The 27,854-nt window shown below is 40.8% G+C and overlaps 1 protein-coding gene across 2 annotated transcripts; it reads right to left on the reverse strand.

Moving 5' to 3' along the window:
* Positions 1–283: 283 nt before the first annotated feature.
* LOC105394036 (leucine-rich repeat flightless-interacting protein 2) lies at positions 284–26,527 on the reverse strand. Of its 2 annotated transcripts, none has more exons than XM_048623301.1 (8): positions 25,858–26,527; positions 8,421–8,556; positions 6,757–6,872; positions 5,887–6,033; positions 5,152–5,407; positions 4,645–4,776; positions 3,448–3,635; positions 284–1,999 (listed from the first exon to the last, which is right to left on the reverse strand). In XM_048623301.1, exons 1-8 carry the CDS (start codon positions 26,137–26,139, stop codon positions 1,889–1,891), a joined length of 1,368 nt encoding a protein of 455 aa, XP_048479258.1. In that variant the 5' UTR covers positions 26,140–26,527; the 3' UTR covers positions 284–1,888. The 2 variants fall into 2 exon arrangements, with proteins under 2 accessions (XP_048479258.1, XP_048479257.1); XM_048623300.1 differs by lacking the exon at positions 25,858–26,527 and adding an exon at positions 13,744–14,515.
* Between the last annotated feature and the right edge of the window lie 1,327 nt (positions 26,528–27,854).

Consider the following 27,854-nt stretch of genomic DNA (forward strand, 5'->3'; position numbering starts at 1 on the left):
CGTTGTTGGTCAATCCTAATAAAAACAAAATAAATTAGTACACATTGATAACTACTTAGAAATTAACATCTTTAGGCAAATAATTCAGTTTCATTGTTAAAAATTATAATCAGTTTAAAATTGCACTTATGACCATATCAGCAGCCGTATGACTTACAATGAAGTCGAATTAATCACCTAAAGATACCTCATAGAATCGACAAATAGTGCGAATGTCGATGAATGCAAAGTCTTGTAGATGTCCTCTCATTCCTTTAAACAATTCAAGCATATGACTCGTATGTTTATAATTTGTAAAAAGCGACTCTACACTCGGGATCCTTCCTATTCATGTTTCTCGTCACAAATAAAAATACGCGGCATGTATTGTGGAAGAACTTACTTTCAATACTAGGCCATTGCCACTTTGGATTTAGTGTTGAACATTACAAAGATGTAATAATCAAAGTCCCTATTGTTTCATACATTGATTTGAGCGAGTGTATCATACGCGTATGAACACTTTTATGTGGTGTCAATGTACGTAATATATGTGCGCAGTTATTTAGTACAGTTACCTAAAAGTATATACCTTATATAAAATGTTATCATACAATCAATTCATACCGCGTACTTTTAAATAAATGAACTATCCTATTATTTAGTTTTATGCGCAATGGCACTGCACGTGAACAAGACAGTAACAACTATATTACAATGGCTACAAGGCCCACTTTCTTGTCCTGAGAATTAAAATAAAGTTTATAATAATCAAGTATGTAATTTTTTGCGTAAAACATGACAATGGTAACTAGAGTTATGTTTAATCTCATTAGTTTTTAAATTGTTGTCGCTAACCCTCACATTTCCGAGAGGCGAATCAAAGTTAATCATAAATTATGAATAAATATAGAGTACTGAAGGCCTAGCACAGGGCGCATTTAAGACGAGATGAAAGTTCTGCTCACTCACGCAGCCTCAAGAGCGAGCGCGACAGAGAACTTTCGTCACGTCTTAAATGCGCCCTGTGCTAGGCCTTCCGAAGTATCCAAGGATGTAAGAAGTATGTTTTAAATTTTTACGCTAACTTTGATTAACCTTACAGAAACTGGCCGATAATTTCATACAAAATAAATTCGGAAATCGCTATCACATTTAAATGAGCTTGATTATACTAAAAGTCGCCTGCTCCTACAAGAACCAATCAATTTGTGAACCAATGGCAAGTCATTAAAATAGAAACATCACGAAACGTTATTAGTACTTAACTAAAAGCAAAAGTTATCGGCAAGCAAATATAATATGCTAACTAAAAAGTATTTATACAAAAACTATATGCATTTCAAATAAATAACTATGAATAAACAAATTTAATTACAGTTAATATATTACAAATCATTTAATTCAAGCGATTTACAATAAAAATATGTTATGGAACTGTTATACACATTACAACCCAATTTATTAATAAAATCATAATATCTTACAGACAACCTTAAAAGAAACCTTCAAAATTAAAACATTTTTGAAATGCCTGCATTTTCAATTAAAATACTTACATAAAATCAATCTATTCGCATCGTTGAGCGAAACTCTACACGTGTCAACAATAAATACAGATACCAAGTTATTACTGTACTTGATACCAACCTCTACATAATGTTACATTCTACGGCTATTTACTCGGACGACGTATAACATGGCTGTGTATAGCTATCTCGCTCCCACTCGTACTACTCAGCGATACTCTCTTTTCATTTCAGTCCAGTTGTAAGGCTCTAACGCAAGGGTTCAACGAAAACTGCGATTAAATGTATTTCTATCTGGTGAGTCCATTGCGTGTGGGCCATGGCTCGGCCCGCGCGGCGCCGTAGCGAAGCGTCATTGTTCGAGGCGCCTAGTCATTCTGTCACAGCTCCTTTAGAAGTGCAGACTTGGCATTCTTCAGTTTGTCTAGTCGTTTTGTTAAATGGTTATTCTCTGTTTCTAGCTCTTCCACGCGGTTCAATGCTTCTCGCGCCTGTAAACAAACCTTCTATTAGTTTTGGTTAAGGTTAGGTCAAATTGGTAATTGTTAAGTTGTTGCGATGGAATTATTTGTTTTTTTTTAAGGTTTATAAAGTTAGATAACTGAACTGACACGATATCATTGCATTGCAACAAGTTTATTTAGTAAATAATTGGTATATTACAGTGTTATTGGACGCCACAGGTTTCATATCTCTGTACAATATTCATGCAAGTAGGTAATTCGAAGGAGTTTAACAATCGCTTATTCACAGATTATAGCGGAGGTTATCTGTGTACATAACAGATGCAGGACAAGAGGACAACACTTTAGAACATTACATAAAAATATTATTTCAACACCACTCTTGGTTGGAAAACTTAGTATAAAATTTAATTAATAGAGGGGTGGCACACTTGTGTTTGTGTAAACTATACCATTATTGGTTGATAACTGCCCAGAAGTCAACGACTTCCTGAAAATAATGGACAATCTTGTCAGCGCTAGTAGGCATTTAGTAAAGTTTATAAAAAATATTGTTGTATGGTAGCAGATGCTCCCATAGTCTTACAGACGCTTCTATCTCATCCCCCACTGGAACATTCTTCACTTCAAAAGTTCCAGTCGTTCATAAAGTTACAGGAGCGTAGTTCACTCCAGCTTTAGGGAGAAACAAGGTTACAAAAGTGCCAGGCCTTACAGAAGCTTTCATCTTACCTATCTATGCAGCCGTTTCAGCGCTAACAGCACCGCCCAAAAGTACCAGGTGCCTATAACCTCCCAGAAGCTCTGACCTCTCTCTGCAACCGCCTCAGCACTACTTGAGTGCTTTCACGAAACGCACTACGGCTCGAAAGTACCAGGCGCCCATAGTCTAGCAAGAGCTTCCATCTCACCTCTCTCTGCAGCCTTCTCCGCTCCTGCTTCAACGCATGTTCGTGCTCATCCTGCCCCTCCTGCCTGGCTCGCAGCCGCGCCACCTGCGCCTCGAGCCGCGCCACCGACCAAAGTACCAGGCGAATATAACCTTACAGGAGCTTAGATTTCATTTCACCTCTCTCTGCAGCTGTCTTCACTATAAAGTACCAGGTGTCTATAACCTTACTTCAGCGTGAAACAAGGTTTGAAAAGTACCAGGCGCCCATAGCCTAACAAGAGCATCCGTCTCACCTCTCTCTGCAGCCGTCTCCGCTCCTGCTTCAGCGCATGTTCGTGTTCATCCTGCCCCTCCTGCCTGGCGCAGCCTCGCTACTTGCGCCTCGAGCCGCGCCACCGACCGAAAGTACCAGGCGAATATAACCTTACAGGAGCTTACATTTCATTTCAACTCTCTGTAGCAGTCCGCTATAAAGTACCAGGTGTTAATAACCTCACAGGAGCTTAGTTTGCTCCTGCTTTACTGCAAAACATGGTTTGAAAGTGCCAGGCTCCCATATGCCTTACAGAAGCTTCCATCTCACCTCTCTTTGCAGCCGTCTCCGCTCCTGCTTCAACGCGTGTTCATGCTCGTCCTGCCCCTCCTGCCTGGCCCGCAGCCTCGCTACTTGCGCCTCGAGCCGCGCCACCGCCGCGCCCTGCAGCGCCGCCTCGGCCTCCGCCCGCGCCGCGCGAGCTTTCGCTTCGGCTAGGCTCTTGCGGGTCACTTCCACTGCGGATAAGAGAGTGGTAAAGTTTAGTAAATATAAAAGTGGTTTGTTGTAGCGGTTTGTTAAAAAAGGGTTGCAGTTTTGGAACAATATATGCCGTTGTTTCTGTTGAGGTTTGTCTATACTATACCATATTCTAAAAACTATACAACATACTTTTTGACTTAGATATTCAAATTTAGATTATTATTAGTCTAACCACACGAGGAGCAAAGGACCTACGCAGTTCTTCATGAGACGATTCGGTTCCGGGCTCCTTCCTTAGCTTCCCAGGAAATCCAGACGAAATTGAGATCCGTCACGTAATTGGTATCGCACCTCCATAAACGCCTACCCGTTGATCAGGTAAGAGCGATGCCACATGCACGGGCGTTGTCGCAACACACACAGCATTGTTACCGTTGCGTCGTCTGAACGATTACGCTCCACCCTTCTATATTTCAACCTTTACGACGTCCCACCGTCGAAGTGAAGGATAGCGACTAGGGCATGCAATACCGGTAATATTTTCAATACCGGTATTAGAACTCAATACCGGGATCCCGGTATTAATACCGGTATAAGACTTCCTTGTTATAAATGGCATATATTTTGTTTAAAGGTCGTATAGGGCAAAATACAACAAGAAAAAGCAATCAAATTCTGTATTATGTAATATTTTTTACGAGAATTGAGTATTAGAGTTAAAATTTTAGAACGCATGGACAACAAGTAGGTTTCTAAAGGCCAAAAACAGCATGTACCGGTTGAAAACAAGTGCACTTTCATAGTATATAGGAGCACAAGGCTAACTATATCTTAATCGCTTGATTTATAGCCTAAAAAATGTCCGATTCCGGTATTGCTTCAATACCGGTATTAAATTTCAATACCGGTATTGAAAAAAGCGTGGATTTTGTCCGGGATCCCGGTATTACCAATACCGGTATTGCGGTATTGCATGCCCTAATCCTAATAGCGACGCAACGCATCTTTCACGTTGTTCACATTGTCACGTGACACTACACTCACAGTCGCTCTCGCAGTCCTGCCCGCTGGCTCCGTTGACTCGGGCCGCTCGCTCGTCGTTCAGCTGAAGCTTCAGCCGGCGCACCTCCGCCTCCAGCTCCTGTCGTGACGTCACTAGTTTCTGCAACCGCACGTCTGGAGAAGGGCAAATGGGGCTTTAGATAAAGAAGGATAAAGTTTCAGTGGTTTTATTATAGCTTTGATTGCTTTATTACTTATGAAGGACGCTGAAGTTTCTATAGTTAGTTTAAGTAACATAAGTTTTTATAACCTATGTACTTACGTACTATGTTTTCGGTCAACACTTTATCGGGTCATACTTCTGTGTTGACCGAAAACATAGTAGTATGACCCAGTAAATTATGTGCTAATAGACGGCTGTACTATGCTGTGGCTTAGAGTAACAATAACTCATTTGCCCATTCTTTCGGAAAATCCGAGAAAATGCCACACAGATAAATTCACTACTAAGCCCCTTCCCAATAAATTCAAAAACACAAAATCACTCACCGAGCGTCCCCTCCCCAGCATCATTGAGCATCTCCTCGGACTCTCGCGACACGAGCGCGAGCGCGGGCACGCTGCCCACGGCGCTTCCCGCCAGCTCGGCCACGTCCCCTGTAGCTTCCACAAACGCCCGGCCCGCCGCCGCCGCCGCCGCGTCGCGGGCTAAGATGGCGTCCCGAGCGGATAGCAACTCGCGGTCTAGGGAAGCGTGCTCGCGTTTTAAACGCTCGTGCGCTGAGCATTTCTCTTTGTGTTCTCTCTGGAATGTTGGAAATGGATTGTTAGGAAACATAGTTATGGTTGATGACGAGATACTCATTGGAAGATTTAGAAGTCGCAAGATGAAACTTGAGCTATGATTCAGTTGTATTATATTATAGTGTTATTATATTATTGCGACGCCTAGAGTGAGATTTCAAAATATCGAAAACGCAATGTGATGATGATGCTAAAAACTTTTTTATTCATGTTGTGTATGATTTCGCGGTTCACGACCGATTATTAACATTGTTATCCACATCAGATAGGTAATCTGATTATGATAATATGACTCATTAGCAGTGCAGTTATCAGATTTAAAAATCAAATGATAACACGTTTTTACGCATTGCGTATCACGGCAAACCCTGGACACCGGTAACCAACAAAAAACTATCGAATAAATTGGCAATATGGCTCTGCAGTTGCAATTGAAATTTAGTCGTTGCAATATGAGCCCTACTGCCCTGTGATACGGACCTGCAGCTGCGCGGCGGCCTCGCGCTGCTCCTCGGCCTGGTCGCGCAGCTGCTCCAGCTGGTACCGCAGCGCCGCCTTGTCGTTGTCGAGCTGCGCGTTCAGGATCATCGCCGCGCGGAACTTCTCCGATACTTCCTTCAGCTCGTGCTGGAATTTATCAAATTCATAGTGTTATTATGGCATAAGTAAAGTTGGTGCTGAAAATACGGCGTAAACTCGTAAAGGAGTAAATTACATGAGTATGTTATGTACCTGTGTTAGTTAGTTATTCTCATTATGGGTTGACCAATTCGCTTCAGCTTCTTATACACAATTAACCATCGCCATAAAAATCAGTGCAACAAGTAATTAATAAGCTGTTGAAAAATAAACTTTTCCATTACCGGGACATTCTCCACTAATCGATACGCACAATGAGAGACAATGTGAAGTTTCGATCAATAGATATCGTTCAAACTACAAAGCGTTTAGTAGTGTAAAAATCAATAAATAAATTAGGTACGTGAAATAAAGCGATCATCCTGATTAGGTTCACTATCAGGCACTATGACAAACTGCTTCCCAAGTATAAGGGTGGACCCGTAGTCTCTCAAAAACTGAGTCTAGAAGAACTATGTTGAAATACCAACTGGAAGTTTTCATGTGCAACGCTATACATCTTAATTAATAGAACTGTGACGGGTCCCGATAATTAACATAAATACATCGCTATATTTTCAATTGGGAGTATTACATTGGGACTAACATAACGCTCTGGCGAAAAGTGGGTGCAGCAATGCACCTCTGCCTACCCCGCAAGGGAGTACATTAGTACAAGGCGTGAGTGTGTGTGTGAGTGTAAAATCTTAAAAGCGTTGTACTACAACTCACCCTAAGGTCCTTGAGGCTGAAGCTGTCGTCCACGGAGTCCTCGGAGCTGCGGCGCGGCGAGTGCAGGCCGGGGGCCAGCGCCGCCAGCCGCGCGCCGCCGCGCCGCACCGCCGTCTCTGCAAACACCAGGTACACACGTTACAAATACAAAAAATACAAAAAAATACATTATTATAATATATTTATTCATTTGCCAAAAAGTTTTTCAGTAAACTAAGCTTGACCCCTTCTTTTAAGTACATAAGCACCTGTGCCAGAAGAGGTCACTCTTTCTTAACAAAGTAATTTAGCCAAATTTTGACATAATTTAATTCTTATAAGTATCGAGTACAATGACACGGTTATACTATTTTAGTTTTTAATAATAAATTTAAAGCATAAATTATGTTTTGTGAAGTAATTCAAGTTTTGTTTAAGTATAATGTTTCACGTCTAACATATTTCAGTAAGTATTGAACCAGTCATACACTGAAGGATAAGTATAAAACCAAAAATGTAATTAAGTATTTAATTGAGATATAAAAGTAAGAAGTAAGAACGTTAACACCCGTGAAAAACACAAACAGACTTGTTTTGGACAAAGCGCGCGGCCCACTACCTCCGGCTACAAAATCTTTAACAGTTATTCCTTCGGAGGGCTATTTTGGTGCGTTGCATCGTGCGGCAGATAAAAAATAAGGATATTGCCGAAATTTGACTAGGATATGGTACCACAGCAAGCGTCTCACTCAATCAGATGCTACTTCATTTATTCACCCATCAAATATCTCCTGACAAACATGCTCCCCTGGTACCCTTCTTGTCCGCGGAAAAATGCCATGGCTGTTCTGTTCATTCATTCAGTCAATTAGATAATATCTACTATCTCCTAACAACTCATCCTCCCCTGGTACCCACCTGTCTTCCCCGCGTACATATCGTACGCCTTGTCGGCATTGTTCTCCTGCTCGCGCTGCCGGCGCTCCAGCTCTCTCATGCGGATCATCAATCAGATACCTACTAGATACTTCATCTAGTCACCCATCAAATACAAATCTCCTAACAACCATCCTCTCCTGGCACCCTGCCCAATCACTCTTCTTCCCTGCCTAGCCATCACGGCATCTTCATCCATTCACATGTCCTAACAACTTATCCTCCCTTGGTACCCACCTGTCTTCCCCGCGTACATATCATACGCCTTGTCGGCATAGTTCTCCTGCTCGCGCTGCTGGCGCTCCAGCTCGCGCATGCGGATCAGACAACCAGAAGGTACTTCATACATAAACCCATCAAATACACATTTCCTAACAACTCATCCTTCCCTGGTACCTTGCCTACTCACCAAACTTCTTTCTTACATACATATCACTACACATCACCCATTCACCCTTCAAATACACATCTCCTAACAACTCATCCTCCCCTGGTACCCACCTGTCTTCCCTGCGTACATATCATACGCCTTGTCGGCATTGTTCTCCTGCTCGCGCTGCTGGTGCTCCAGCTCGCGCATGCGGATCAGTCAATCAGATAACTACTACTTCATCTAGTCACCCATCAAATACAAATCTCCTAACAACCTTTCCTGGCACCCTGCCCAATCACCCTTCTTCCCCACGTGCCTATCACGGCATCTTCATCCATTCACATCTCCTATCAAGTCATCCTCCCCTGGTACCCACCTGTCTTCCCCGCGTACATGTCATACGCCTTGTCGGCATTGTTCTCCTGCTCGCGCTGCTGGCGCTCCAGCTCGCGCATGCGGATCTCGCGCGCCTCCGCCCGCGCCGCGCGCCGCGCCGCCAGGCGCTGCTCCGCCTGCGGGGAAAAGAGATATGTTAACTTGAGTCATTTGTTATAGAACATCAAACTGGTATACATAGTCGTCGTGGTGTTGCTCGTGCAGACCGTGTTTGATTCGGCGGTACTGGACTCTTCCTCCCCCACTGCTGGGTAAAGGCCTCCCTCCTCCTCCTTACGCCATTCCGGCAGAAATCGCTTAGGTCTATATACATATACCATCACACAATATACACAATACATATCAAACATTGGTTATAGGAGGCTGGTGGTAACAGTTTTTGAGAACAAGATTTTCAATCAGGATTTAAAACCCCAGAGAAGACGGAAGCTCGGAAGGTTTAAAAAATATATAATCTATCGCGTATGATTTGTATATGTAGTGAATGTGTGTAGTGTATGTTAAATTACTAGACATATCAACGAACTATTAAATAATAAATTATGAAGTAAGTACTACGATATTATATGTAGTTAGTGTAAAAGTTTGCGTGTCGATAACTCGATAACTATCAACAATTGGAAATTCTAATTACAATAAATTAATACTTTCAACGACAAGGGATTGCGTTAGAAAGTGGTTTATAGTATTTATAATTGATAAAGAGTTTAGATTAGATACACTCAATTAGTTAGGCAGGTACATTACTTTATAAAAATATTCTATGGAGACCTGCAATCAACAGAAATAAATTAAACAGTAGATAGTTCCGTGTCTATCCATACAATGCAAGATTGAGGTTTTTGGTGATGGACCGCAATTACGTCAAAGATATTTATCACCATCGAAAAGCTGATCATTCATGGCTATAGCCGTATCGCAGCTCAGCCTTCTACCGGCTACAAGATTTCCACTTGTTTCTTTATCTACACGGCTTATACCTTTTACCTGTTCACAATAGTAACGATACGTAATGTGATCGCAGGGGGGTCATTCTATATGATGCGAAGCGCTACTGTGCGAGCTACGACTCTATCTAGTTGTATGAAACGTGCAGATTGCTCGACAGCTCAGATAGAGTAACCCCCCAGGAACGTGCGCGGGGTGCGCGCGCGCAAGGTGGGAGCTGCAGTAATGACGCTCGTCCTATTGTCTCCAGGAAGCGCCGGTGACGATCAGACAAACGTGAATGGGGAGTTTGGGGAGCGACTGCTAATGCTGACGTCATAATTGTGTAGGTAACTAGGTATCATTGGCTTCATCTTTTGGTAAAATACATGATCTGACAAGAAATACAAATAAAATAATATCGGGACGTATCCGGTGGTAATTAATGAATTTTGATGTTTTTTTTTGCGACTTACGAAATATTTTATTTTAATGAAGACTTCTTTAGATTCTACGGGCATTGGTATTTTTCACACAATTAACTTACAATAAATCATTAACAAGTCAAGTATATTATAAATATTCAAGTCCAGATATTTTTTAGGCTTTGTCTTTGTGTAGTGCCGCACTTAAAACATTTAATTACTATGAAGTAACATGAGGGCGGTGCCTGGCGTATGAGCATGCGTGGGCGACGGCAATAAGTCCACCTGTCTACTCGTGAACCTTCCGGCAAGGGGACGGTGACTGGCAACATGCAGTCACGAAGACCGAGGGTGGTCTCAATCAATATTCTGTGCACTATTTTTAGTTCTGCGGGTTTGAGCTCACGGCCTTACACGTCAGAATTGCTTGCAGAAACGCCTAGACACAGACAGCTATTGTGCAATCCCCTGCCTTGCTAGTTAATGATGAGAGGCATGTGCCAGCAGTGTGTAACTCTATGTTATTGTGATGCAAATGTGAAGTATTCGCCAACATAGGTGGACAGGTAGGTTAGAAGCTATTAGGAGCAGAATGAGGTAAAGTCATAGTGTTGTGGTACCCCTCGGGAGACCGGCCTAGCAGCGACCGTTGGTTGGGTGTGGGTAATAAATGTGCTGATGAAGTCTACAAACTGGTCAACTGAGCACAAACGTAGCCGTAGGCGCTAGAGTAGTAAGGGTGTGTTTTCTTGTTACTTGCACGCTACTATGATGTGAGTGTGAGCCCGTATGCGAGGTAAATCGATAGTGCTAAGTAATGCAAAGATGCGGGTGGCAGGATGTTTCGCATTTACAACAACACTTTTACATATTCACCGCAACCCTAAAATGGTCCCCTGAATCGACTGTCGATGTTGTTTATGCCACATGAATAATTTCTCACACTGGTGGAGATAATTAGTGTTGGTTAATTGTTAACCAAATGCAGTCCAGTTGTACTAGGTTAATGTAAGAACACATTATCATGAGTCCGACTCAGATAGGGGGAGAATGCGACGAATGTGCACGGAAACCGACAAACAGCCTGCTCCGGCATTTAAGAGAATTGTTGGCATACCGCGCGGCAAAACATCGCCTCGCTTTAAAAGGAAAAGCAGAAAATCCTTCAAGTTCTTTGAACATCAAGACCGTTTTAAGATATTTTATAAAAGTTTACAGGTTTTCATAGGACGGACGGAAGAAATTCAAAGGAAAAAGTTTCAAATTTTCTGTCTCTTAAATGATAATACTTTAAAGTACTTAATCCGAAAACATTCCATTTCTCAGTACTTACTCGTTGGAGAAGTAACATATTTCCTTTTATTTTTACAAAGCTACACATACCATCATAATCATAACATTGATAAAAGTAAAATAAAAAACTAGCGCCGGCAACACATGACATCTCCTCGCAAGGAGTAGTGTTGTTCCTTGCACAAAGTAAAGAGCTTAGCGACGTGTCACATGGTAGCACATGCGGCATGTCATAAATAATTCGCCAGGACCTGATGATGTCATCTGGACGAAATGTGCTAAGGATCAGGGTCAATGAAGTCATTCCCGAACTTAGACATTGATGAGGGCTGCGTCTTAGGTTTTTTAAAGAATAATAATTAGATGAGTGTTATTTTTTCATTGTGTTAGACCGGTTTTGGCCACAGGTTGAGACAGGATAATAATTATCGTTATCTAAAGCGAATCCCAATGCTCAATGTAACTTTTTTTTCTCCAATATTACAGAAAAAGCTATCACAATGAAAATTTATCAAGGATGACGCCTTTTAAAATCAAAATAAGTGCTAGAATCAATTTAATGATTACCGTCGATACTCAACTTGTAATGCAAATGCCGAAAGATTAGTATAAATCCGAACCATGCAACAAATGTCCACCAGGTCTCCACAATCGTCGAAGTTTAAATCTGCGTGTATCACAGTAGTACCAACCTGCATACATTAAGCTTATTTGGTAAAGAATGCCACTCACATACCAAGTATTTAAACTGGCTTACATAAAACATTTGTTAGAATATAGCTAATACGTGATCCCTAATTCAGAGACGCTATAGCGATAACAATATAGTTATGTATAACCGCACCGCTGATACTCATAAATGCGAAATCCTTCACCATAGTGTAGTAACAAGCACACCATATGGTGAGGTCATGTTTGTTTACGAATGTGTTAAAATGTCTGCCAACTTATCGACCGCATGTGTGGATCAAAACCGGTGACAGATTGAAGCCAAGAGTGATATGGTGGACAGAGTCATGTATTTTGTAACTCGATATGGGATATGGGAAGGCTTAACCCATGTTTAGAACACGTATGATGCTATATGTAATAAATCTTTTAACTAAAAGCGAACATTTTTTATCGTACCCTTCGTAATATATGAAATTATAGAAGGTAGCTTAGCTACTGTAAATTGAAGTACAGTACAGGCGATGGTTGGTTCAAATATGAATAAAACAGATTAAAGCAACACCTCGGCGCGAATCAATTTGAAATTGTAAATCGCAAGACACAGGTATGCTATGAACAAATCGAAAGCTACATAGGTAGGTTACCTTATACAAATCAAAAAAGATGATCTCACACCGACATTACACAATACGTACATAGATTAACAATATCTAACTTACTTACCCTCTTTTTTATTATTACTATATGACGTGTAAATTATTGAATTTATGAATAAATGATTGAAATTGAAAAAATATCTTCACCGACGTCAAGTTACTAATAACTAAATACACACCGATCGTCGGTTTGTCAACAGATGCGTCATAACTGGCCGTTGGTCACTTGTGGCCATCATTGTTATGTTAACGACACAATATTGGGATGAGGAGTGAGTTATAACCATTTAAGACAAGGGCAATGGAGACAGTAATACTACATATTAGTATTTGCGGTCAATGATACTCAACCGACAGCAAATAAAGATAAAGTACTTTATTACAGCGTCAAGTAATATAAATTATTGTTAACTTACGTGTAAAAATAGTAAACGACCAGTTAAACTTATCAAGTTCACAAGATACACCATTTTGTAAGAAATACTTGAACACCGACATGTAGATAGACTGAAACCTCCAGACAAGTGTGTTCAGCTGAAGGCCCCAGCTAACTGTTAAACTTTACAGAAGGGAAAATATGTGGTATTCATTAAATAGCTGAAGATGAATCATTGTTGGAAACAATACATAATTCATGTTTATGAAAATCCATGTACAGATGAATTTTGGATTTTAATAACAAATATTGTGACTGTTAATTGAGGTTAATTAACTACATATTTGGGATAGAAAATGCTAGACTCACATAGAGTAACAGGATTCTTCCGGCGAAGTTCATCCAGCTTTCTGGAAGCATCGCTACTGAAGCCATCACGCTTTAACCCCTTGAAAATTGATACTAGAGCCACTGCTGACACAATACTAACAGAACCACTGTCCGTTGAAAAACTCAATTTGTACTCCTAAATGACTTCGTCACGCATTTCAACTGTGTCAACATGACGCTACACTGCAAATTTTCGCTTTACGATACCGAACGAACTCCGGGCTATTGATGAGTTACGCAAAGACTGTTCACCTGAGACTGAGACACTTCAGGCGATACTGCGGCCCCCGAAGGCCATCCGCACGACGGAACTTCACTACAAGAGATAAGATAAACTCAAACCTTAACTATTTTATAGACTACCAAACCCGTGCAATTAAATTAACACGTACGTGTTGTGTTTCCTCGGTGAATGCTAAGCAGTATGAGCCTAAAAGGGAAAGCCCTCACGTTTCTTCACCGATCCTACCTCAGAAAACAATGAGTCAAGCGTGAATCACCAAGGATATGGCGACAGCAGTCAAAGGAACCGTTAACATGAGGATATTTGGAGGTTATACATACATGAGAGTGTTGTCCGCCGATGATGCCGACGATGGACGGGTTCAGGTCTCCATGCGAGTCCCTGCGAATGCTGTCGTATTCGTCTTTGCTATTGAATCCATTCGAGGAGCCGGATTTGCCACTTTTGAGGCTGCCGAAGCTGCTCTGGCGGCTGTAGTTGTTGCCTTTATCGTAGGAGCCGTTGCTAATGCCGTTCGTCTCAGCCATTGACTTGTTGAAGGTCGTGTTGACTGTTTCGTGAAGGTTGCCGCTGGTGGCGGGCGCGCGCTCCACGACCGTGGTGTCCTCGTCGGAGTCCCCGAAGTCCCCGTCGGTGAAGGCGTCGCCGCTGTCGTCGCTGTTGTCCGACGTCACCAGCTCGGAGCGCCGGCCCATGGCTGCGTCGCGCCACTACCACTATTGTCCACTATTCCGGGAACCGCTGACGAGCGCATTCGTCAACAGTTTATAACAGTTGCGTATACGACAGCAGAACCGTCACTGTGGAAGGAAGGCCGCGATATTTCGTGCACCTCCTCAGACCTCACGTTACACACTTAATATTTTTATGATAAAAACGTTATTATTCCTTTTATCTTTCTTAATCTTATCGCTACCTGTAACGAGCTCCTTGACCAAGATTCTTTGTTTTGCGGATACGATATCGTCAATGACACTTACATTCCTAACATGCACTTTTAAACGGCACTTATTCCACTCGTCTGCGGTGGGCTCGCGATGCCGGTGACGAGGCCTAGTGTTGCGCGCGCGCAGTGAGGGGCGCGAGTGCGGCGCGACTGAGATATCACTGCCGGAGTGATCGCACCGACACGTCGCACGGCCACGAGCCTAGCGGAAGCGGCCCTCACGCGCTCCGCAACCTAATGTTATTTCTATTATAATTTAATATCCCAAAAATTATGTACAATGTATAATCTGCATGCATGATAGCTGATTCCGGTAACCTGAGACAGCTATCTAAACCCACTGCGGCTATATATTTAAACCTAATCTTCTTAGCGTTGCAGAGTTTGTGACCGTCGTGGTGAGAGGATTAGATATTCGATCAGCTGTCAGTCGCTGACTCTCCGGGGCTGTGAAGGACGTAATATAAGGTACAGGTGATCGAATAATCCTAATATTTAATCTATCTAATCGATAATCCTTCGGGGTTGCTCCTTTCGTGTCCCCAAGTAATGTGAATGAAAGTGATGGAAACTTTGCTCGAGTCCTTGCCGTTGTCTTAAAAGAAAGGATCCTAAAAAACTTATTGCTATTCGTTAAAGATCATATTTAAAGTGGTCACATCCACATCTTGTTTCATGGCCCTACAAGGATAGCTGGAGTATTATTATATCAATGGTATTATGAATCATACCACTTGTTGTGAAATACTGTCTAATATGTTAGATTACACGCGAAGTACTTATTATCATTGTTTAACCACAACATACATCATTATATTAACTGTTATATTTATACATATAACACAATTAAAACTGATAGATGATATTTTTCAAATATTATAAATTGTTATAACGCCAACGTAATTAGGTATACAGAATTATAAATTTTTGGTGGTGGCTCTATAAGGTATGTGACTAATACATAGTTATCCAAGTGTTTAATGTTATTCAAGAAGAAGAAGATATATCAATCCATCAAGTAATAATGCGACAACAATGCGTGTTGCCAGTCAAATATTTCAACAGGCATTTAAGAAACGAGTTAGAAAACTACCAAAGCAATTAACTGTAGAATGAATGAATAGCAATTCACTTTAAATCATGCGTCAAGTTATGAGCATTTTTGAGCATTGTAATTTTCCGAGAAAAAAATTATAAATATTTAATTTGAATGTTTCGATATTTTAAAAGTTCGTACACTTATAAAAATAACATTGCAGTCTACTTTATTCTTCATTTTTCTTCTTTAAAGGTTATATTTTCACAAAGGATGACGAATTTAAGTACATTAATTAATTAAGTAATTAATTAAGTAATCTTATAAATAAGCAAAACATTTGTAATTCTCAATACTCAGCTATTTTTTGTGGTTCTGACATTGAACTTATCGGTTCAAAATTTGGGACAACGTTGATAACAGAAGGAAATAAGGATATGTGTTTCATGCTCACTGTAGGACATTAGGACATCAATATTATATACACTAATATTACACTCTAAGTTAAAGTTAAAAAGTAGTTTTTTTTTAACTTAGAGTTGAGTAACAGTTTTAAAGAATTGAGTAACGACACTGATAATGTAGAACAGGAATACGATAACATTCAAACAGCCATCAACACTGCTAAAAATAAAATTAAACAAAAATCACACCGACGACACAGTAACAAATTATCCCCTGATACATTGTTATTATTAGAAGAAAGAGAATCCCACCCAAAATGCTCACGTGAATACAATAACCTAGATAGACAGGTGAAGCGTGCTATAAGGAGGGACATTAGAGCATTTAACACGGAGGTTATCAAACTAGCATTAGAGAACAATAAATCACTTAGAGCAGCAAAAAATGGCATAAGCAAAGGCAAATCGTGGATAACAAAATTGACAGATGAAAATGGCAATGAACAAGGAGGAAGGGATAAAGTCATTAAAATTTGTACTTCATTTTATAAAGCCCTTTACTCAAATCCCGCCAAAAATAATACAAATTTAGATTCAGATAAAACATACTCCCACCCTGACTCTATCCCATTTATAACAGGTTTTGAGGTTCATCGCGCCATTATGAGCCTCAAATGTGACAAAAGCCCAGGAGATGACGGAATCACCTCAGATCTGTTAAAGGTGGGGAAGTCGGTCTTAATACCCCATATAGCAAATCTGTGCAATATTATATTGACGACTGGAAAAGTTCCGAAAAAGCTATGCCACTCTAATATAGTACTACTTCACAAGAAGGGAGATAAATCCGATATAGGTAACTACAGACCTATCAGCCTGATATCCCACATTTACAAAATTTTTATAAAAATAATAGAAAGTCGCATTTCCCACATACTGGACGCAAATCAACCGCCTGAACAAGCTGGATTCCGACCCAACTTTTCCACCACAGATCATCTTCACACCCTTAACCAGATAGTTGAAAAGTGTTCCGAATACCACACACCTTTATATTTAGCCTTTGTAGATTACAGTAAAGCTTTCGACAGTCTATCTCATTCTTCAATTTTCGAAGCTCTAGAAAATCAAAAAATTCCCAACACATATATAGACCTCATCAAAATCATTTATCAAAATAGCACGGCAAAAATAAAATTACAGTCACCTGGACCACTTTTTGACATAGAAAAAGGCGTGAAACAGGGAGATCCGCTATCTCCGAAGCTATTTACCTGCACGCTCGAAGAGGTATTCAGAAAGCTCGCGGTTTCATGGGAAAACAAAGGTATCGACATCGGTGGCAGAAGATTAACCAATCTTCGCTTCGCCGATGATATCGTGCTGTTTTCCCCGTCGGCATCAACACTCGAACGCATGCTGCAAGATCTCAGCACGGCAAGCCTTCAAGTCGGATTGTCGATGAATCGGTCCAAAACGAAGATCATGTCTAACAGCGTGAAACATAGGGTCACGGTAGACGGTCAGGATATACAATATGTCAACGAGTACATTTACTTAGGCCAGCTAGTCTCATTCGAAAACAGGCAAGACAAGGAGATCGATAGACGCATCGATAACGCCTGGAAGAGCTACTGGTCTATGAAGCAGCTGATGAAGGGCAACCTTCCACTGTCACTCAAGCGCAAACTCGTTGACATGTGTATCTTGCCCGTCCTAACCTACGGCGCACAGATATGGTCACTGACCGAACATCAAAAGACCAGACTGAAGGTCTGCCAAAGAGCGATGGAGCGTAGTATTCTAGGTGTAAAATTGACAGACCGTGTCAGGAACACCGCACTACGCTCCCAAACCCGCATAATCGATCCTCTTCCGCTGGATCACTGTCACGGTACAGACGTGTCGAAATTTGCGTAAATTTTAATTAAAAATACCCTAAAACTATTTAAATAATTAAATAAATATCTTAAATAACACAAAGTTTCCGTATTCAACAAGTGCATAAAAAACCTAGTCAACAAGTTACCAAAACATCCCTGAGGAGACCTACGGGAATAATTTGATATACGCTGACCACCAGGACCGCATATAAACACCAGAGGTGACGACAAATGTGCGCCATCTAGCGACGAACGCGGTGAGTCAATTTCTAACTGCACCGACACTACCAGGAACGCATAGAATCAAGACGTCACCTCAACCATTGTGCTGACCGCTATAATACCTCCCGTATATTGGACTGACCTGTAACTTGTCTAACTGGTGTAGGCGTTAGAGTGTAAGACTCAACACTGAGGCCGTGGGTTCGAGACCAACCACTGTCAAGTTGGCTTTTTGTGTTTTATAACATCATATAAGATTCAAAAATGCCTCTTCAAAGGTCCCCTACCAATTTAACTAACTCCGAAAACGACCTACGCACTGCAGCACTCCCAAACTTGCAATCCCAAGAGAGTTGCTCAAGCCCGAATATATCCACCCGCAACAAAAAGAGGCGTCTCTCGGATGATGACTCGGAGGATATGTTAGTCTCATTTAAAGATGACATTAAGAAAATGTTGAGTGATATGCTTAGCCAACAAAATACTAGATTAAATGCTCTTGAAAAACATATGATAGACACAATAGAAAAAAACAATCAGGAGATGGGTAATACCCTGAACTTTATGTCCGAACAGATAACGGCAATACAGTCACAAATCACCAGTTTGGAACAGGAGAAAAAATCGACATCCCTAGAGATAAGCATTTTATCAGATAAAATTGATAACATGGAACGCAACTTAAGGAAAACATGTCTAGAGATACGCTATATCCCACGAAAACAAAAGGAGACCAAGAGTGACTTGTTCGAGATGATCCAAAATCTCTTAAAGCAACTGAAACTGGAAAATCTTAACCCACAAGTAAGAGATGTCTACAGACTGCCAAAAAAGAACGACAAAAACAATGCAACAACTGTCATTTTTGAGATGTCTTCTACCCTGGCACGATCAACAATTATAGAGCACATCAAAAAGTTCAATCGCCAACACTCTACTGAGCAACTTAGCACTACTCATCTAGGCATTGATACAGCTAGACTGCCTATATTTGTATCTGAACATTTAACGCCTAAAAATACGAGAATACATTTTCTAGCACGAGATTTTGCAAGGACAGAGAATTACAAGTTCTGCTGGGTGTCAAACGGCAATATCTTTCTCCGGAAAGATGAACACTCACCTCACATTTTAGTAAAAAATGAAGATGTCCTAAAATCAATCAAGGATAAGCGCCAAAATGAATGACTAGACTTAAGTTTAAAAACGAATCTACTCTTTTATTATGAAAGCTGTCTCGAGATTATTTTGTTTTTTATTAATTACTACTTAACTGCATGTATTGTTTTGAACGAAATGTCTAGTATAGTAAATATTGTCTCCTTTATACACCTAAACAAAGTGCTTACAACTCTGAGGCTGAACACAGCAAAATGTACTGATCATAATAGTTACCTACACCAAAGTAAAATCACACGCTCACTCTCAAGAATAAATTCACATAACTATACTAACAACTTGGAATATCTTAAATACTTGCTACTTATCTTTTCATACTGCATCACATATTTTTTCTATGGTCGTTTCATTCACATATTACAAATTGGTACATCCACAAGTTACATTTTAAATTATAAAACAATAAAAATTCGATAGTTTGAATGCAATATCTACGGATATTGATAATATAACGGTTTCTTCAGCTTTCACGTGTTCAACGCTAGACTGTTGCAAACTAAAACCTTCATCGGGTAGAAATCTGTCTTGCTTAACCCAAAATATTAGAAGCATAGGTAGAAATTTCCCCGGTCTATTGGTGCTCCTTCAACAAATAGGATTTGAATTAGACATATTAGTCTTAACAGAATGCTGGCTGTCTTGTTGCCCAAATATACCGTCCCTAGACAACTATGATTACTATAAAACATCAAATAATGCAAACCAAAATGAAGGTGTGGTAGTTTACATAAAAAACAATATTAAAGTAATAGTCGAAGAGCCACAGTTTGATGAAGGAAACTGTATTGTTCTTAAAATTGATAATATTGCTGTCGTATGTATCTACCGTTCACCTTCCTACAAGAACTTGGATATATTTCTAAAATCTTTAGATAAGGTCCTGTCATCAATTTCATCAGCAAATGAAATAATAATGTTAGGCGATATAAACATCGACATACATACATGTAGCAGCTCTGCAAACTCAGGCTCAAATAGTTATCTGAATCTAATGGCATCGCATGGGCTGCTGCCTACACATACATATGTCACAAGAGACGAAAGTGGATCATGTCTTGATCACACCTTTTTGAAATCCAAATCGTCTGCCGTCACCCTTGTACCGCAAACCACCCTGACAGATCATAAGGCAGTTCTGATATTTCTACCTGATGCTAAATCAAAAAGAGAACAACCCATAAGCCATAAAACTATAATAAATTACTGCGGCATTACATCAGATCTTGAACAGGTTAGTTTGGAACCTCTATACGACTCAACAGATCCAAATATATGTATTTCCTTTTTAACACAAGCGGTGCAAACTATTATCCAGAATAACACTAAGACAATTAAAGTACCATGCCGCAAAAGGGTAATTAAGCCATGGATCACACCTGGCATATTAAAGTGTATTAGAAACCGTGACAAACTACACTTAAATACTAAAAAACCTAACAACGAAATTGCACTCATAACATACAGAAGATACCGAAATTATTGTAATAAGCTCATTAAAAATATTAAAATACAGTATGAAAAATCATTGTTAGAAAAAGCAGGAAATAATAATAAAAAAATTTGGGATACAATAAAATCAATTACCTCTACGTCTAAACAAAAAAATTGCAATCAGGACCTACTAACAAATTCATCTTCTGCTGAGCACACTCTAAACAATATAAATGATTATTATTGCAAGGTTGGGAAGACACTAGCCGAAAAAATTAGAAACAAAAAAATTACCTCTAATAGTCCTAGTACCTCTAAGATCACAAATGCAAACTCTTTTGGGCTAATTATGGTTGATGTAAAAGAACTAGACGCTACAATAATGTCCTTAAAATCAATATGCTCTGTGGGGGTGGATGAAATATCTAATAAAATACTAAAACAAAATAAACACTTTTTTATCCCTCCACTGACATATATATTTAACTTATGCATTGACAAGGGCATCTTCCCATCGCTATTGAAGAAATCCGTGGTCATACCTATTCACAAAAATGGCGATAAAACTTGTGTCGAGAACTATAGACCCATCTCTATCCTTCCCGCAATATCTAAACTTCTTGAAAAAATCTTAAACTGGCGATTAGTAAACTACCTAGAAAAAAACTCGATCCTATCACCAAACCAGTTTGCCTTTCGGTCAGGAAGGTCAACTGATGATGCTGTGCAGGACCTTACCAACTTTGTGTCAAATAGCTTAGATGAAGGAAGCAAGTGCCTATCAATATTCCTCGACCTTGCTAAGGCTTTTGATACCATATCGGTCCCGCTACTCATTAAAAAATTGGACAACATTGGTATAAGAGGAACGCCACTAAAGCTGTTCCAAAATTACCTCTCAGGCCGAACCCAACTAGTCAAGATAGGCTCACAAACCAGTTCAGAACTACCCTCCGGCGAATACTATGGAGTCCCTCAGGGCAGTATCCTAGGCCCTACTCTTTTTCTTGTGTACATAAACGATCTCTGCTCTTTAAAACCTTCCCATGGAGAAATTATCTGCTATGCTGATGACACAGCTCTCATGTTTAAATCTAAATCCTGGGAAGATACTTTTGCTGCCGCACAAACTGGGTTGGACACGGTCACAAAATGGTTACAGGATAACTATCTTACGCTGAATACCACAAAAACAAAATATATGACCTTTTCAATCAGAAATAATACACAGCCTCGAGATGAACTCGAACTATTCGCCCATGACTGCGACTCCATCACTAGACCTACCTTTTGCCACTGTGTCCCTCTTCAAAAAGTTGCCTCCATACGCTATCTAGGTATTATAATAGATGAAAATCTCAGCTTCAAACCCCACATCAGCCTTCTTACATCAAGAGTTCGAAAACTCATATATATATTTAAAAACCTGAGACAAGTGGCCGAGCCCCATATTTTAAAAAGGGTCTACTTTTCCCTATGTCAGTCACTCTTGATGTACTGTATATCTTCGTGGGGAGGTGCTCCAAAGACAATACTACTTCCCTTGGAGATTGCACAACGAGCGGTCTTGAAGGTCTGTACTTTCCGAAATTTCCTATATCCTACTCATCTCCTTTATGCACACTGTGAGGTTCTAACAGTCCGACAACTTTTCTTACTAAGTATTATAATTAAACAACACTCTCTTACTCCTTTCGTTACACAAAATCCTCCGAAACGAAGAGCCTATCGTGTTTGTGAACCAAACAAGGTATATAAAACTGCTTTTGCGCAAAAATTCTTCCCTTTTCTCGGTCCCTATATATATAACAAAATCAATAAAATACTAAACATACACAATAAAATAAAAAGTTCTTCAAAAATCATCACCTATAATTATCTACAGAAACTGACCTATACCGAAACTGAGTGTGTATTAGAAATTGAACATTAACTTTACTTACTACTTTTTACTGATCTAGACATTGAGTTTTCGTGAGCATTTTGTTTTCTGAATTTTAGAATAAATCATCATAAATCTTTAACTTTCTCTCTTTGCACTAAATGTTATGTTGTGTTATTGCTAAGTACTCTCATTAAGTCTAAGCACTTGAGTTTCTTATACTTATTACTTCTTTTGTTACTCAAAAAACAATAAGAAATCTATAATGTGCATGCTGCATGCCATAGTACTTAAGTATATTGTATTGTATTATTTCATCTTTAATCTTAAATTTTTACCACCTAAGACATCAAACTGGAAGAGCACTGACTTCTGACATACAGATAATTCTAGTTCGGAAGTCAGAACTCAAACTAAGCTGTATTATAAAAAAATGGTGAAATAAAGAAATTTGAATTTGAATTTGAATTTGGTGTCGAGACCGCGAAGCTCAAATGGAACTGGGCCGGCCACGTCTGCCGAATGCACCCGGACCGGTGGGCCAAGATAGCGACCGAGTGGGTGCCGGGCGACGGGCGCCGGCGGAGAGGCAGGCCGAGAAGGAGGTGGCGGGACGACCTCGTCAAATATTTGCCGGATTGGGAGGTAGCCGCATTGGATCGGGAGAAGTGGAAAATTAAAGGGGAGGTCTTTGCCCAGCAGTGGGAAAACACATAGACTATTTAAAAAAAAAAAAAAAAAAAATATTACACAGTGGGACACGACACAGGCTGCATAAAAAAAAAAAAATTTACACATGTGTATTGTTATCAGTTACACACATGCCACCACTAATAACGAGCTAATACCTATTATAGTTCATAAATAATTAGGCTAATAACTTGGATATTTAATTGAATAATATGGCACTTAATTAAAGTGAAAAAGTGTCTCACAATCAACATAGTGTTGAGTGAGACATTATTAACCGCAACACACATGCGGCCACGACTTGCCCTGGCCGGGGACTGAACCCGTGATCTCAATTCATTAATTATTGCACCTTTGGGATAATGCAGGGAGCTGAGAATGGCTGAGATATATACCTATACATATAAATGTATTTTAAATCATTGTAAAAAAAATTGAACACCATGAAAAAGACGTTAGTTATCGTGTGCGATACGCCAATCTGCAATTTTCTAACGTACCTAGTATGAAATATCATAAATCTGAGGTTGATTACAGTGGTTGCCTACTTCAAACTTCAAATAGCCCCATATCAATCTTAAAACGATTGCAAGTAAGTCTGGAAACTCGTGGTCCTCGCCTGCCTCGTGGTCAGATCTGGACAATAGGGAAGGACGTTGCGCTCCGCGAAGCGCCCTCTTTGGACAATGCCTTGATGTGACGTCACACTGCTACCATCATACCTGCCAAATTGTTCTGGATCGTATGCATAAGCTTTGGCTTCAGAACCGATTGTCCCTGACCAATCAATTAATAAAAATGGAATGAGAGCTTTCAGCAATGTTTAACTGTTATTTGAGATTCAACGAAATAAGGGCTCGTTGCATTTACTTAACATCTATTGAACCCACTACAAGTATTGTGTTTCACACATTGGGGATTCACATCCGGAAATAACAAGGAATCTTGGCCGAGCGCTCTCTAACAGTTATACCGATCACAAGATAAATTACTGAATAGTCACCGACAGCGCTTTCCCGCTGCAAACCGCACACGAAATAACACTGGCACATCGACGAGCAAAAACGCAGCACGCGTAAGAAGAAAAAGTCCGGATACCACACAAGATAACGAGCCAGTTATCCGCGACGGTTTGAAAATCGAACGGGACCGATAGACTAGATAGACCCGATAGGGCAGGTGAGGGTGCACTGAGCGCACAGCCGCCAGCGAATACCATTTGACATTTTGTGGGACGCATTCTGCGCCAACGCACGTGAGATACCTACCACTTTCGTAATAGCAAAGGTGAATGATCGATGCGCTGCTATTTTCATCGTCACTTCGAGATGTTAATCTATATGTCACTTGAACATTGTTAGGAGGGTAGTTTAGGTACTGACCGTATATCGGTTTCCCATCTTGACCGGTTAAGAGGACATCTGGGGAGTTCCTCAGCTGAAGATACTGTATCAATAAGTGTTGTTGACTGCTATTTTCAAAATAAACGTCAACAATATTATTAAAAGTGACGCAATGTAATTACAACGTGTGTTGTGCAAATTATGAGAGCATTATTTAGGTTCTTGTTGTTGAAAAACTCTTGTATGTTACGCCACGACACTTCACTTTCACACGCTGCGATAAAATCTCAGTAAAATGTGAGGACTCCTTTTATTTTCGTAAATAAAGAAGTGTGAGTATAATAGGCATATTTTTTTTTACTTTATATTCTGTGATATTCGGCGGCATCGAGGGAAGTTTATCTCTGATTCCGCTATTCCCTAGTGATTGACTGCTCATTGATCACGATAAATGTATGAGTGAGTAATTCCAAAACATTCTTCTCGAAATTTTATTTACGTAAAGGCATCCTTTGTGTCAGCAAAGAAGTATTCGAAAACAATACACTGTATTGGGTCGCTGCGGATCATCATAATATCATAGGCATAATCAGCGAAAACGCAAGAAACGCAAGATCCTGTCCTCAACGTTCCTCATCCATCCTCTTCCGCCGACGGTCTTGTTTTTCTGTTGATGGTCTTCACAAGCACTCGCATGTCAACTAACAATCAGTGAATTCGTCTTCCCCAATACAACGGCACGACATCTCAAAATGGATGCGTATTGGCGTTTGACCCAGTTATTTCGTATGCAGCAGCGGTTTGCTATTGTCCGCAACAGATCGCGGTCTACATTTGATATTTGCGATTTGGTTCCTTCTCTGGTGTACACAATGGTTCTAGGTCACCAGAATTATAGCCAACCCAGATTATTTTACTTACCTAGATAAATAACACGATATACTTAAAAGTGAAATGTGCGAATAAAAATTCGTATGAAACGTAAAGATTTTCAAAAACCTTTGTCCTAATCGTTGAGAAAACATCAGCGGCACAAAGCAGCTACATAGACGAGGCGATGTCACCGCGGCCACACGCGCGCCGGACGTCGCCGCCTCTCGCAATAAAACCAGGCGATAAAGCTCGAATTAGTGAAAATAATAGCCTCAAAATGTTACAGAGAAACCAAGTGGATGAGTCTCGTCTGGACAATCAAATTCTAAACTTGGACGCAATAATTTCGATACGAGTGCTGGAAAAATGACAAAGATATTCTGTAAAGGACTAAATTCCATACCTACATCGACAGGGTGTTCGAAGGCGATGGCACATGAAAGATAAGGATGAAGATAAAATTCTTAAATGCAGCATTTGAGGTAGGTACTTCCCCTTCATGTGACATCGCATTGGAACACTTACTAGTGTCTATTCAAACTCACCAGTTTGGGTCTAACATGGCAGACGATGGACCTGGCGGACTCCTCATCGCTGCTGCTCTCGAGACAGTCGGACAGCGAGGGCGAGCGGCGCGGGGCGAGCCGCGGGGCCTTGTCCTCACACGGGGACAGTAGCGAGGCCTTGTCCTCACATGGGGACAGTAGCGAGGACTTGTCCTCACACGGGGACAGTAGCGAGGGCACCAGCCACTGCCCCTGCCCCTTCACCCACGACACCAGCGCCGGCGCCACGCCCACCACCATCGCCAGGCTCAGTCGCACCATGATGAACAGCTAATTAGACATAACTCTCAGCCGTCAGAGGAAGCGGCTCACCGCGCCATGCTTCATAAATAAAAACGTGTCTATTTCTGAACGATGCAGTCTGTCACCCGCAACGCACCGCCACGTGCACTTGGTGCAAGATCCTCCACTCACGCGAGCGCGATCAGATAATTACTACACAATCGCTAAACAGTTTCCGCGTGCGAAATCGCCGTCGACAAAAACGCAGTCACGTAACGTCCACTCCAGCGCACGCTCGGCCGCCACTACCAGACGTCCGCGTGCAATCAAATTGTCTTCCACACGCACGAACGTCCACTGAACTTAAATTTCGAATGACATTTCAAAGTTGGAACCGGAAGTCAAGCGAGATGGCACTTTCGGATTTCGGAAATTGAATTCTGGAGCTGACGGCGCCCGTGTCGCGGCCGCGCGGCGAGTGGCGGTCGTTGACTGGAGCCCTGCGCCGCCCGCCCACCCCCCGCCCTACGGACTGAACACTGAACCAACAATCGCTAAACGATATTCAACTCAAACATTTATGGGGTACTAAAATTTGTAAATGACGTTTTCCGATCTAATCGTTTTAGATTGATAGTAAAAGCAGATCAGCTAGATGATAAATAGATACTGAAAATAAGTTTATCTTCATTTACATAAATATTTCATGACCTTACATGCTGCACAATAAATAAATATTCAGGCCACAACAAAGAAAACTAATAACGATCCAATATATCGCAATGCGGCGTCAATAAAATCGACAGACGGCTATTTTTCCATAAACATCACGATAACATTACATTACAGAGCTTTTAAAAATAAACTGGGAATTAAGCAAGGCATATGGCGGATATTAAATTCGTCTGCCCTACTTGCCCATGTTCCAAGTTACAAATATAAATTGCATGAAAGCTTTATTATCTTTATGGAATTTGATCTTAGCTTCCGCTCTGACATTCTTCCGAATAATCAAAAATAATATTTTTCAAAAACGCATGGTGTAACGGGGATGTTGCAAGGACCATTCAAGTACTTTGAAGTGTTAAGCGTGCGCGGCGGGCGGAGGTGGCATTAACTAGTGGCGTAGTTATAAAACTAGACAGTTTCTACACCAACACACAACGATTTCACAACCCTTACAACGCCTTTCATCAGAAACCGCCCACGTAAAGTAATTCGCGTCAGACTGGGCGGTTTCACCCCGGCGCGCGGAGTTGCATCAGCCCCCCGCGGCTCCAGACGGATCGATGCTGCACTGACGTCAAACGGGACCTGGAGTCTAGCTGCTATGTCAGAGCTACACATGTAGAAAGGTATAGCATCTATTTCCGAGCTAAATAGGAACTTAGTTAAGGGAGAATGCTTGCTATAGCTTCGATTTTTGTATAATGAATCGTGTTTCAGGTTTGCAAAAGGAAAAGCTAAAAAGATTTCTTTCAGATTCGAGAGCAGGACAGTTCCTAGGATAATGGGCCACAGCCTTACACACGTAGCTTCAAAGGAAAACAAACATTTCCGAAGCTTTTAGAGCTCAGACCTGCTGAAATAGTGTTTTTCATAAAAGTCGCGGGTTTTTAAATTTCTTTCGCCAGTTCGAAGGGAGCTTTACCGAGGTCACGTATGGGGCCGAATCTAAATGATTGATATGGTGGCCATCATTTCGCCTTCACTCACTACCTGATTCGCCCTAAAGCTTTCAGCATGATTACTTT

The sequence above is a fragment of the Plutella xylostella genome, chromosome 10 (assembly GCF_932276165.1).
Source record: "Plutella xylostella chromosome 10, ilPluXylo3.1, whole genome shotgun sequence".
NCBI classification, from domain to species: domain Eukaryota; kingdom Metazoa; phylum Arthropoda; class Insecta; order Lepidoptera; family Plutellidae; genus Plutella; species Plutella xylostella.

What these genes read in the sequence shown, in the direction of transcription:
- LOC105394036 (XM_048623300.1), bottom strand. Translation starts at nt 14,118, where the DNA reads ATGGGCCGGCGCTCCGAGCTGGTGACGTCGGACAACAGCGACGACAGC. An exon ending in TCAGCCTCAAGGACCTTAGG is followed by an intron (nt 6,034 to 6,756) that starts GTGAGTTGTAGT and finishes GATAAATTCCAG; the next exon opens with CACGAGCTGAAGGAAGTATC. An exon ending in GGAGACGGCTGCAAAGAGAG is followed by an intron (nt 2,000 to 3,447) that starts GTGAGATGGAAG and finishes GTTTGTTTACAG; the next exon opens with GCGCGAGAAGCATTGAACCG.